The sequence below is a fragment of the Schistocerca piceifrons genome, chromosome 7 (assembly GCF_021461385.2).
Source record: "Schistocerca piceifrons isolate TAMUIC-IGC-003096 chromosome 7, iqSchPice1.1, whole genome shotgun sequence".
NCBI lineage: Eukaryota > Metazoa > Arthropoda > Insecta > Orthoptera > Acrididae > Schistocerca > Schistocerca piceifrons.
Genome location: NC_060144.1, coordinates 74,318,458 through 74,331,796, shown reverse-complemented (window position 1 = coordinate 74,331,796; position 13,339 = coordinate 74,318,458). Strand labels below are relative to the sequence as shown.

Here is a 13,339-nt window from a genome sequence, read left to right as displayed (position 1 = left end):
GGAGGGTAATACGGAACGCCGTGCTAGATCCCAACGGCCTCGTATCACTAGCATTCGAGATGACAGGCGTCTATCCGCATGGCTGTAACGGATTGTGCTGCCACGTCTCGATCGCTGAGTCAACAGATAGGGACATTTGCAAGACAAAAACCATTAGCACGAAACGTTCGAACCGTTTGCAGCAGCATGGACTATCAGCTCAGAGACCATGGCTGCGGTTACCCTTGACGCTGCATCACAGACAGGAGCGTCTGCGATGGTGTACTCAACGACGAACATGGGTGCACGAATGGCAAAACCATTTTTTCGGATGAATCCAGGTTCTGGTTGCAGCATCATGATGGTCGCATCCGTGTTTGGCGACATCGCGGTGAACGCACGTTGGAAGCGTGTATTCGTCATCGCCATACTGGCGTATCACCCGGCGTGATGGTATGGGGTGCCACTGGTTACACGTCTTGGTCACCCCTTGTTCGCATTGCCGGCACTTTGAACAGTGGACGTTACATTTCAGGTGTTACGACACGTGGCTCTACCGTTCATTCGATGCCTGCGGAACCCTACATTTCAGCAGGATAACGCACGATCGAATGTTGCAGGTCCTCTACGGGCGTTTCTGGATAGAGAAAATGTTCGACTGCTGCCCTTGGGAGATGTTACAAGAGAGGCGTTGTGCATGACGGAGAGATTTACTATGGAAATTTCGAGGGAGCAATTTCCAGGAACAGTGGGACAACATGCTACTCCGCCCTACATATGTATTGGTCACGACAGCAAGGAGAAAATTCAAGAAATTAGAGCCAATACAGAGGCTTGCCGACAGTCAGTTTTCCCACGCGATACTGATGAGTGGAACAGTGTTGGAGGGCTCAGTTAGTGGTAAAAAATGTACCTTCCTCCACGCACTACTAGGTGGCTTGCGGAATATAGTGTGAATGCAGATTAGTCACATTTGGGTTGGGTAACACACACACAAACAGCAATCTGGGATGGATCGAATGAGTGTTTTGTATGCACTCTGCTTTGTTGATTCACTGCATTTTCCTGCTAAACTACATATTTTATCTGCTTTATCTACAACTGAGACAATGTGACCGTTCCACATCATAAACGTACAAAGTGTTACATCTGGGTGTGAGTTCACTCCAGTTGTTATTCCTTGAAGCAATGATCACAGAATACTAGTTTTTTTAGTATTATAAAGTTTTTAGCGTTTTTGAACATTTAAACCAAGTTACCAATCTTTGCAGCGCTCTGAAATCTTATCGCGGTCCGACTGAATACTTGACAAACATATTTTTATTAGATAACTGCATAATCTGTGAAAAAGTTTGAAGTTACTATCAACATGTGATGTTTCCAGAATGAGATTTTCAATCTGCAGCGGAGTGTGGCAGATTAAAACTGTGTGCCGGACCGAGACTCGAACTCGGGACCTTTGCCTCTCGTGTTCAAGTGCTCTCTGAGCTACCCAAGCACGACTCACGCCCCGTCCTCACAGCTTTACTTCTGCCAGTACCTCGCCTCCTACCTTCCAAACTTTACAGAAGCTCTCCCGCGAACCTTGCGGAACTAGCACTCCTGAAAGAAAGGATATTGCGGAGACATGGCTTAGCCACAGCCTGGGGGATGTTTCCAGAATGAGATTTTCACTCTGCAGCGGAGTGTGCGCTGATGTGAAACTTCCTGGCAGATTAAAACTGTGTGCCCGACCGAAACTCGAACTCGGGACCTTTGCCTTTCGAGGGCAAGTGCTCTACCATCTGAGCTACCCAAGCACGACTGACTCCACGTCCTCACAGCTTTACTTCTGCCAGTACCTCGTCTCCTACCTTCCAAACTTTACAGAAGCTCCCCTGCGAACCTTGCAGAACTAGCTCTCCTGAAAGAATGGATATTGCGGAGACACGGCTTAGTCACAGCCTGGGGGATGTTTCCAGAATGAGATATTCACTCTGCAGCGGAGTTTCAACATGTGATGTGTTGACTCACCTGGTCTCCGTCGTAGGTCCAGGAGCCGAACTTCATGAAGCACGTCTGCTGGTCGAACGGGAAGTAGCGGACGTCGATCTCGCAGGACGACTTGAAGATGGCGGGCGGCGTCCAGACGACCTTGCCCGTGTGGTGCAGCACCGCCTTCGTCATGGTCGTGACCACGTACTCGCCGTCAGCGCTGCGGACACACACGTGGCTCAGTGGGGCGTCTGCGGCCGTGTCAGTGACGACAGCGCGCACTGGAACAGCTTCGCGGTGGGTTTTCCGTTTGCGAAATAATTACAGCCAGTTTGGGTTGTAATCTATTAAGTCTTATTCGCTTTACACACGCACACACACACACACACACACACACACACACACACACTCACTGCCATGATACGAACTTGGAAGGCTCAGGCACCAGTTTGAATATACGTACTTCTGCTTCCTATTCAATATAATTTATCTATGTGGTGCCACATAACTTGCCAATATTTTTAAAAAGTTTTGTGCACCGCTTCCATACGCTGACAAAGAAACATTTATTTGCAAGCGGTGTCAGTCTTCCTTACCATCAGCCAGCTTCCGTAGCAACGGAGAAATTATATTGGATACTGGACATAAAAGCTTGCAGGATATAGAGCCGCGTAATGTTTCCAAACTAATTGTGATAATGTCTGTGTGATGTCGTCAGTCATACGACCACACCGCCGCCTGAGAGATCGATCCGCCGGATGCGATTCTTTCGATAAACGGAACAGAAGAACGGCCGTGTTAGCCAAAGAGTACACAGCCAGTCGCAGCACTTATGCTCGTCGCGAGGCCACTTCATGTGCAGCGGGAGAGCAGTGCAGCTGTGCCAGTCTACAGTTCGTAGCCGCGCTCAGTGGTAAGCCAGCGCCGATGTTAGCCAGTCATCGTTTGCAGCTCAGTCATTGCTGCCATCAAGCCTTTGTAGCTCCGTTCCAAGCTAGTCTTCAACTTCACCGGATTTAACATTCAAGATTACGAGAGAGTAATTCGTTACTGCAAGATTTGTGACTTGTAAATTATGTCATTCTACAGACGCTTAGCCGCGCGGGATTAGCCGAGCGGTCTAGGGCGCTACAGTCATGGCCTGTGCGGCTGGTCCCGGCTGACGTTCGAGTCCTCCCTCGGGCATGGGTGTGTGTGTTTGTCCTTAGGATAATTTAGTGTAATCTTAGGGACTGATGACCTTACCAGTTAAGTCGCATAAGATTTCACACACATTCTTCGAACAGACGCTTAGCCTAAACGCGTCTTCTATAACTGTCAACCAACTGATCATGAACTGCAGCAAAGTAATAAATACTTTCTTATTTTGTACTCCTGCTAATTAATTGTGTTTTCCTGTTGTAGCTACCACGCAGTCTTGGCATAGTAGAACACGCGTTTCCACCTCCTTGGCTACCTCATATTTGCCACCTCATGTTGATGGACTCGATTATGGTGGAAGATTGAGAGCCAGTAGTGTGGGTGTACTGTTTTACTGTCGTTTCCATAATCCACTTACACAATGTCCAGTCACATTAATGTAAACACCTGTTCAAAACATGTTTCAAATGGCTCTGAGCACTATGGGTCTTAACTTCTGAGGTCATCAGTCCCCTAGAACTTAGAACTACTTAAACCGAACTAACCTAAGGACATCACACACATCCATGCCCGAGGCAGGATTCGAACCTACGACCGTAGCGGTCGCGCGGTTCCAGACTGTAGTGCCAAAAACCGCTCGGAGACCCCGGCCGGCTGTCAACTGCTGGGGCCTTCTCCACCAGACATCACGGCGCCTACAGGATCAGCAACCAAACTGACAGCCTGCAGCCGCGGGTTGCCCGACGCAAGCACACCGAAGCACTACACAACCGACAGGCAATATTGATGAACGGCCACAACAGCAACAAAACAACACCAACACCACTGCAAAGACACCAGCGGCCACCTGGGGCCACTACCGACCCACATAAACAAAAGGAAGAGCTTGCTGCAGATCGCGGAACTATCTTCACACGTCAACCACGTGATGGAGAATAGTTCCGAGGTAATCATCCGCCGAAGCGCTATAATGCCCGGCGCTCGGCCGCACGTCGGCAGTTCATCGACCGCCTGCAGACGTAGATAGCTGCCGCCCCGGCAGCCCGGCTTGGATCTTCTCGCTGATCTCTGGATTAGGCTTGGTATATCGGAGAAGTCACTGGCGGAAACTAGTAGGAAATTATTTCTGTTGTTTTCTATATTATTCTTGTATGTAGTTGTGATTCGAAGACGGATCTCTATTTTGCGTTGGTGTTATACTTGGAGAATTTTTTTTGGTTAATTGAACAGTCCAATAAATTGTTTTCGGATTTTGCTCGTTAGTTTCTTCTGCTTACGCAGACATAGCATCAACACCTGTCAAAAGCCTGAAAGACGACCTTTTGCAGTACGAACCGATGCGAGGTGTGCAAGGAGACAGTGGGGTTCTAGAAACTACTGACAAGTATGTGGAGTCATGTCGACAACAGTGCCATAGAAAACTGCGCCAGGTTTCTTTGTTGAGTATCCATGGCGCGGGTGTCCGATCGAGATGCTCCCACAGAGTCTCGATTCAGTTTAAAACCTGGAAGTTTAATGGCCATGAGAGTATGGTAAACTAATGCTGCTGCTTTTCGAACCGCCCACGCACACTGCGACAGCTGACACATTGCATTGTCCTTTTGGTAGGTGTCCCAGTATCTAGGAAAAACAAGGCTCATGTGAGTGTGGACATGGTCTCGACATGATCCATTGTGCCTTCCAGAATGACGACATCACCCAAGGTATGCCACGAAAACATTCCCGAGACCGTAACACTCCGACGATTGTTGGAAGGTCCTGCTTTGAGACGTCACGCCAACTGCCATCTCTCTGGTGTAGCATAAACCGTAATTCATCTGAAAAGGCCACCTGTCACTATTCACTGGACGTCTAGTTGTGGCACTGACATGAAAATTCCAGCCTTCGTCGCCGATGAACAGCAGACAGCATGAGTGCATGGAACAGGTGCTGCGCCAGAGAAGCCCATACACAGAAACGTATCTCATTGGTAGCCCCTTGGTTCATCTGAGCGGTCAGTTACTCAATATTTGCACGTCTATTGGTTCATAGATGTCTCGCCACTGTCATTTGTGGCCCGTGGTGTACCACAGTTGCCTCGGTACCGTTCTTGGACAGCGCCATTTTTCCATGCATGGTATACATGAACCACGGCGGCACGTGAAATGTTTACAAACATAGACACTTCGGACGTGCATCCACCTTGATCCGGAAGTTAACGATCTTGCACGTTTGTATGTCAGATAAATAACCTCGTTTCCGCATTACTACTACGACTGGAATGTTTTGCGCTCCTGTCCCCCCCCGCCCCCCCAAATCTCCCCGACATTCTTTATACGGGGTGAAGAGAAATTCGTGCACTCTGACTTCACAGCGCCATTCCTAACATACTAGCATTACAAAAATATGTCTCGTATGATTTCATACTGAGCATATTTCGGGCAATAAATGGACGTTAATGATTGGTATCTGGCACCACGGTAATCACAAGTAAGGTAACTATCTCCTTCATCATTTACAGCAGTGCTGTGCAGTTGGTGCAATGGATAGCCTTTTGGGTCAGCATGCAGGAGGCCAAGGTTTCGATCCTGGTTTAGCCTTAATAGTTTTCATTTTCTAAATGTAGTCTACGTGGTACGGTATCTGGCGTTTTAATCGACATGTGGCGATTACAGTCGATATTCTAGAAAACATTTGCAGTTACGTACTACGAACAAATAAATCGAACTTATTTGCAAAGCACGTGGGTAGCCCTACTAGTGACGTAAGCCCTTAATGGAATGGAATGGATCTGAACGTGGCAAGAATAATACTTGTTATTAACAGATGAGACCATTAGGGGAGGCTACACACAAAACAAGTTTGGAGTTTTGTAGATGCAGTGGTGCGAAACAGCTCACGTCCACGACATACAAAAGATTTCTTTAAAAGCTTACGAATAAAAACGACTGTGCTTCCATTCCTGTGTAAACGTTTTGTAGAAGACAAACTGTAATCGCTGTACGACGATTAAGACGCCACATACCGTACCACACAGACTACATGCAGAAAACAAAAACAAATAAACCTCGACCAGAATCGAACCCTAGACCTCCTCCATGGTAACCCAAAAGACTATCCACTGCACCAACTGCACAGAACTATTGCTATAGGCTGACAGAGTTCAGTACCGCACAACTGATTATAGTGTTTCCAGACTGCAAATCTTCAATGTCAATTTACCATCCGAATTATGCGGAGGACGAAATTCTGTGAGACATTTTTGAACTGCTAGTACGTGAGCAATCGCACTCCAAAATCCGAGTGCGAAAATTTTTCTTCATCCTGTATACCTTCTGCTGGAAGTGCTGCCACTTTCCGTCTGTGAGATGTTCTTGTATGTTGACGTCGAACATGGGCGGTGGTCACGTTAATGTGACTGGACCGTGTACTTCGTCATAACCACTCTACTGGCCATGACACTGCATCACATATGTCGGTATGGTTACTCCCCTATGTAGGAAAATTTTATTAGATTCCTACAGTAAAACATTCGGGCTGAAAGACGGGGTCGATATATAAAACTATTTCCTGACCTGCTTTGGACTACCTTAACAGATATGACTTGTTAATGGTCTAAGAACTTTTAGGGTAACGGCATAAAAGCCGAAATATAGATAGTACAGAAGAGAAATACAGTAATACAGAGTCGATTGGCGGTTTATTCATTCAGAAATCTGTTTAAGACTTTTCGCCGATGATACGATTGTCTATCAGAAAATGGGAATGCCAGAAGACAGTGTCGATTTGCATAATGACCGTCAAAAGGTTGAAGGACATGCAGGCTCTGGCATTTCACTCCGAACGTAGATAAATATTGCGCACACATAGGAAAAAGAAGCCCACTACTGTACCGCTACACTATTGATGACAAATTACTGGAAACAGCATCTACCATAAAATTTGTACGAGTACTGAACTGTGATGGCCATATAAAACAAACAGCAGGAGAAGCAGATGTCAGGCTGGGATTCATAGAAAGAATGTTAAGAAAATTAACTCATCCACGAAGAAAGTGGATAACAAGGCAGTTGTTCGGTAATTTTTCGGTATTTTTCATCAGTTTGGCATCCTTACCAGGTAAGATTAATACTCGTAGAAGATACAAAGAAGATATACAGAAGATACAAAGAATGTGAGTTAACGAGCATTGCCCTCTCATTTAAATATATGGCGGAAAGAGTCACCCTACAGGAATTGTGAAACGAACCCTGTCGTAGGACCGTGTGCCACAAAGGGCACAGAATCACCACGAGATGGGGAAATTCACAGGCGTCTATTGTCTATTGAGGCCTAAGCGCTGTCGTGTGCGAGTGAGACAGACAAGAACCTACGTCATAGGGAAACCCAATAGAACCCGCTTGTGGCCGAGGAGACGTAGCAGTGTTAAATATGGCGGACCTAAGATCGGCCATAAAGGGGAAACATTTATGAAAACTATTCAATCCTGTAGTAATGCAGGGAATCAAGCCACAGTAATTTTAGTCTGCCAACCTCCATGAATTTTCATGGTGATCCCAATAAAACTTGAATATTGACTATATTTGTATAAATTTAGGATCTACTGTTAAAGTGAAATTAACAAGTTTTGTAACAAATACCTGAATGCTGAAATCTGAAAGCTTTGGTCGATATTAACAATGGCATTTCATATAGAAGCGCATCATTAAAATGACAAATGTTGTAAATATTAACTCTGTAACGTCATTTGCTTAAAAGATAATAAATTTAAATTATCAGCATTTTCAGTTAAGGATCAGAACATCATTTCCTCCACACAAAACACATTGAACAATGACAGCATGACACCTTATTGAATCATTAAGTAATAGAATATTTGTTTTAAAGTTTTGTGCATAATAGTTACTTTTATTCTTTATTTATTTATCAGAAAGCACACTGGTGCAAGATTACTGGCCGTGACATTCGAAGTTAAGAAGGAAATTGTATTGGCTTTATGTAAAATAACTTAACAATGGGTATTATTGTTACTTTATCTGGAATGTGAAAGTTGTCAAGCTTGGATTATTCAAATATGTTGAAATGTAAAATAATGTAGAACAAGCTGTAGCCAATCAGATGGACGGCTTCAGGAAAGGGAACTGCGCTAGTCAGTTGAGTGACGATGTTCGGCGCGCGGGAAAGCGTGGCCGGAGACGGGCAGAGAGGAACAGTTTTGGTCTAGACACCAAAGAGTACAGTTCGGCTGGACACACCAAAGGGCACAGTTGGGATTGAGACGCGAAAGCGGACAGTCGGTCTTTAGGCAGTTAGGAAGTGAAACGACTTTGAAAATTCCTCGTTGTGTGGTATAGCGGGACTTAATCTCTGAGCGGTGAGCAGCCGCGTGCCTGGTGTGAACTCTAATTTTTCGTGAAAATAACGAGGTGGAACATCGGACTTGTATGTCGCCATGAGATTGTGAATGATCGAACTGCGTCAAATGGATATGCGCTCCAGTGTAACAGAAATTCTACATACGTCCACTTTCGCTATTAGTTTGCTTTCTGAGCAAACATTATTCTAACAAAATAGCAACTGTGTGGCCTACATCATTTATGGGTCGTTAATTTAGTTCCCGATACTATTATTACCGTTACTATTCTAACATTCTGCGTGGTCTCTGTTTGTTCTATATCGTGTCTCCCTACCACTTTCGCGCAACGACGCTCTGAGCGTGTTTTTTAGGGAATTGACTAGTTTGAACCTGGGACCTGTCTCTGGTAAGGAGACGCCAGACCACACATGACATGTAGAATTCAGAAGAGTTCAGTGAGACTAGCAATGATATAACCAAATACTTAATGATTTCAGCGTCAGCTCCACTGCACTCCCTGTAAAAGAATCTTAATACTAACTAAATTTAGTGGAAGGGGTTCAAGGCTTTCCTATTTTTAGTTAGCTGGTAAAATAACGTCGAAAAAGCAGTTAAGTTTACCACTGGAAATTTTATTCTACTCACAAAACATTGTTTATAAATTGCACTATTGATAGAAGGCAATATTTTAATACAGGATGGTAAAGACCAACTGCGTTCAACAAAAATGTGAACGAATATTCCCTGAATGGGTTTCCAAGTTCTACAATGGATCGAAGGATGACCTATGCCATATCACATCTATAATCTAGGTTTAAATTCAGTTTCACAAGAGAGAAAACTATCAAAATGGTCTACAGTGACCCTCAATTATCTTTAATTACTTATCTAACTTGTCGTAAATTACAGTGGCTGATGTGGCTTCTCAATAACTATATAACAGAAAAATCATCGCGTTCCAGATTTTTACTTCAAGTGGCATATGTGAACACCATGAGCTTTAATTGACGATCGACACTAGTATTACGCAAAAAAGGGGTTGTAACAGATGAGACTTCTGCAGTTCTGAGTGAAGCTTTATGCGCCGTTATGCAGCATCGCGTGCGTTCATTACCTTGTCGGTGTTCGTCAGGGGGCGGCGGACAGCACAGCTCTGCACACCTCGTCGTCTCGGAAGCAACTCTCTCCTCACTTCTCCTTACTACAATTTACCGAAGTTGGTTTAAAAAAACCATCTGGCTGTGTTTTCATCTGACCAATCAGGGTTTCAATGTTAACCTTAAGCTCCGCCTACAAAAATTCTGTCTATCCAATGAGAAACGTTATACTTTTCGTGGTGGGGCAATGTTTTTAAAGTTTGCAACGTAACAGAGACGCGAAAAAGTCTCACGCTAAAACTTGCAGCTGGTGTGGTCCTTTTAGCGTTATCGTAAGATCTATACTGTTCTTCTGGAGGGATCTATCTTTTAACATGGGCTGGGGGGGGGGGGGGGGGGTGGTACTAACGTAACAGAGACGCGAAAAAGTCTCACGCTAAAACTTGCAGGTGGTGTGGCCCTTTTTTGTGTTATCGTAAGATCTATACTGTTTTTCTGGAGAGCTCTAGCTTTTAACATGGGCTGGGGGTGGTCCTAACGGTTAGCTGGAGACGTGGGTGTCCGTCCCTTATCGTAGGGCCTTCTAACTTAACGCGGTTCTGCTCTCGGTTTCTGTTCTCGTTTCTCCCCTGGGAACTGCTCCTGTCTCACGGTGGGAAGGTATGACATGCATTTGGGCATTCTTGTGTTAGTCTGTGGTATTCCATTTGCTCACTCGTTACTCATATTACTTTGGTTAATTTAATGTCACGATTTATTCGGAGCTATGTGACATACTACTGGATTTGCATATCATGTCAGGGTTTTCATGGAAGGTGTTGGATTTGCCTGACACCTTACACTATATTTTATATTAACTTTGTATTTCGCAAACTTGCCATCAGCCAGACAATTTAACCAAAGGGTCACATGTATCTAATTTAGGGCGTGTAAGGCGACACGTGCGGTTCAACCCCTAGACGAGTTTGAGTCAAGACATTTCCATGAAGAGGAACCGCATGTGAGCCCGCACATCTTTGGGGATGTTAGTTCTCAAGCAGAGTGGCGCGTTTCGTCACGGAATCATTAAGTCAGCACGAGAGCATTACACAGAAATTTGAATCTTGCATAGTATCAGTTCTGGAAAAACGTATTATATGTGTAGGTTCTTCACGACCCCAAAGTGATTATAGCGTCTATACGGCGTTAAAACGTAGAACGTTTCCACATTAACAATAACGACATATTGCGAGACCCAAGCACATTGTTGAAATTACAACTCCATTGTTGCATGTTGTAAATTAAGTTGCGAACTTGTAGAAGAATTATATGTGGAATTTTTCCTACCGTTTCCCCTCAGAAGATCAACTAAATCATGTATCCCTGATTTATTTCCCCTCATTCAGCATACTTCCCTGTTCACAGTTGTGTATTTTCGAGATAAATGGTCTCAAATCTAGAGAAGTGCACTCTTATATTCTCTAACGTCCACGTTTTGAGGGAATGTACACCTTGTACGGACACCGTCCTCTGTAAGTACACAGGTGCTCATCAAATGTAATGTTAGGCCCAGAGATATAAGACGAAGTGCCTGTATAAATGAACGTTTAAAACACAGACCGTAAAGGTTCAGCTTTTGATCAAGAAACTCCTTTCTTTCTTCTCTCTTAGGCGTTTATCACCGAACCGCCCGGGCTCGATTCCCGGCTGGGTCGGAGATTTCCTCCGCTCAGGGACTAGGTGTTGTGTTGTCCTAATCATCATCATTTCATCCCCATCGACGCGCAAGTCGCCGAAGTGGCGTCACATCGAAAGACTTGCACCCGGCGAACGGTCTACCCGACGTGAGGCCCTAGTCACACGACATTTACATCACCGAACCGAAGGCGTATCAGAATATCACGAAATTTTGGAAAGCTCACTGTGACTAGACAAATGGTTATGCCATATTCATCTCATCGAAATTCACGCAAGGTTTCCCACGTGCGTTGTGTAAACTAGTTATTATTAGTAGACCAAAGAATGCCTGTAGTTTTGTAGAGTCAAGTTCAATCCAGCGTTCTAGATACAGATGTAGAACTTTACTGACTTCTGTAAGATTATTGTTACGCATTAGTGTTACACTTTGCATGTTATTGGTGATAAAAAGTCTGAGACAATCTGCACTTATCTGTATTTGTGGTCTAAGATGACATGGAATATGCGTAGTTTCAAGTATTATTCTCCTGGAAGCCTGTCTGCACTTGACAGGTGCAATTATGTCGTATGTTACCTGTCCACTTCTATATATAAGGGACACTAGTTTCCTGAATACTACTTGCCGGCCGAAGTGGCCGTGCGGTTAAAGGCGCTGCAGTCTGGAACCGCAAGACCGCTACGGTCGCAGGTTCGAATCCTGCCTCGGGCATGGATGTTTGTGATGTCCTTAGGTTAGTTAGGTTTACCTAGTTCTAAGTTCTAGGGGACTAATGACCTCAGCAGTTGAGTCCCATAGTGCTCAGAGCCATTTGAACCATTTGAACCTGAATACTACAGGGTGATTCAAAAAGAATACCACAACTTTAGGAATTTAAAACTCTGCAACGACAAAAGGCAGAACTAAGCACTATCTGTCGGCGAATTAAGGGAGCTATAAAGTTTCATTTAGTTGTACATTTGTTCGCTTGAGGTGCTGTTGACTAGGCGTCAGCGTCAGTTGATGCTAAGATGACGACCGCTCAACAGAAAGCTTTTTGTGTTATTGAGTACGGCAGAAGTGAATCGACGACAGTATGGGGCACTGAGAATCCGCGGGAAACAACTCAGTATGAACGTGACTCGCCTAAGGTGAACGTTTTCTGTGCCATTTCAGCCAATAAAGTTTTTGGTCCCTTTTTCTTAGAAGGTGCTACTGTAACTGGACTACAGTGTCTGGAGATGTTAGAGAATTGGCTGTTCCCTCAGCTCGAACAAGAAGCACAACAATTCATATTTCAGCAGGATGGAGCGCCACCACATTGGCACTTATCTGTCCGTAACTACCTGAACGTCAACTACCCGAGGCGATGGATCGGCCGCCAGGCAGCCCGTGACAGAGCACTTCATCACTGGCCTCCAAGAAGCCCTGATCTTACCCCCTGTGATTTTTTCTTATGGGGATATGTTAAGGATATGGTGTTTCGGCCACCTCTCCCAGCCAGCATTGATGATTTGAAACGAGAAATAACAGCAGCTATCCAAACTGTTACGCCTGATATGCTACAGAGAGTGTGGAACGAGTTGGAGTATCGGGTTGATATTGCTCGTGTGTCTGGAGGGGGCCATATTGAACATCTCTGAACTTGTTTTTGAGTGAAAAAAAAAACCTTTTTAAATACTCTTTGTAATGATGTATAACAGAAGGTTATATTATGTTTCTTTCATTAAATACACATCTTTAAAGTTGTGGTATTCTTTTTGAATCACCCTGTATTATCAGCTTCTTCACATTCATCAACATCCACGTTATCTCCGACCTGTATACCGTCCTATCATATGTACATCAGCATCACTCTATAACGTTCTCAAACCAAAGGTCAGGGTATGTGAGTATGAATCCCAGAGGGATAACTTATTAACAATTTTTCACGATTTTTTGTTCTTGTGAGAAACGTTTCGTGGCCATGTAAAATCTGAATAGAAAACCTAATTTGAGTAACAGATTTACGCACTGGATATTATAACTATGTGTATGAACTATTATCCCTGGAAAGCGTACTGTGTAATATTATCATTTTTTGTCATAAGGAAGCGGGGTCAGTAGCCGCATTCTCTATCTTATGTTTTGTTTCGTATCGAGTGCAGTGGCCGTATTTCA

General features: G+C 44.4%; 1 protein-coding gene across 1 annotated transcript in view; it reads right to left on the bottom strand.

The window, feature by feature from the left end:
- LOC124804857 (acetylcholine receptor subunit alpha-L1) overlaps window positions 1-13,339 on the bottom strand; it is a 617,332-nt gene that overhangs the window by 126,097 nt on the left and 477,896 nt on the right. The window contains exon 4 of the mRNA XM_047265212.1: window positions 1,993-2,173. Coding sequence (XP_047121168.1) covers window positions 1,993-2,173 — 181 coding nt within the window. The remainder of the gene's footprint in view (window positions 1-1,992; window positions 2,174-13,339) is intronic.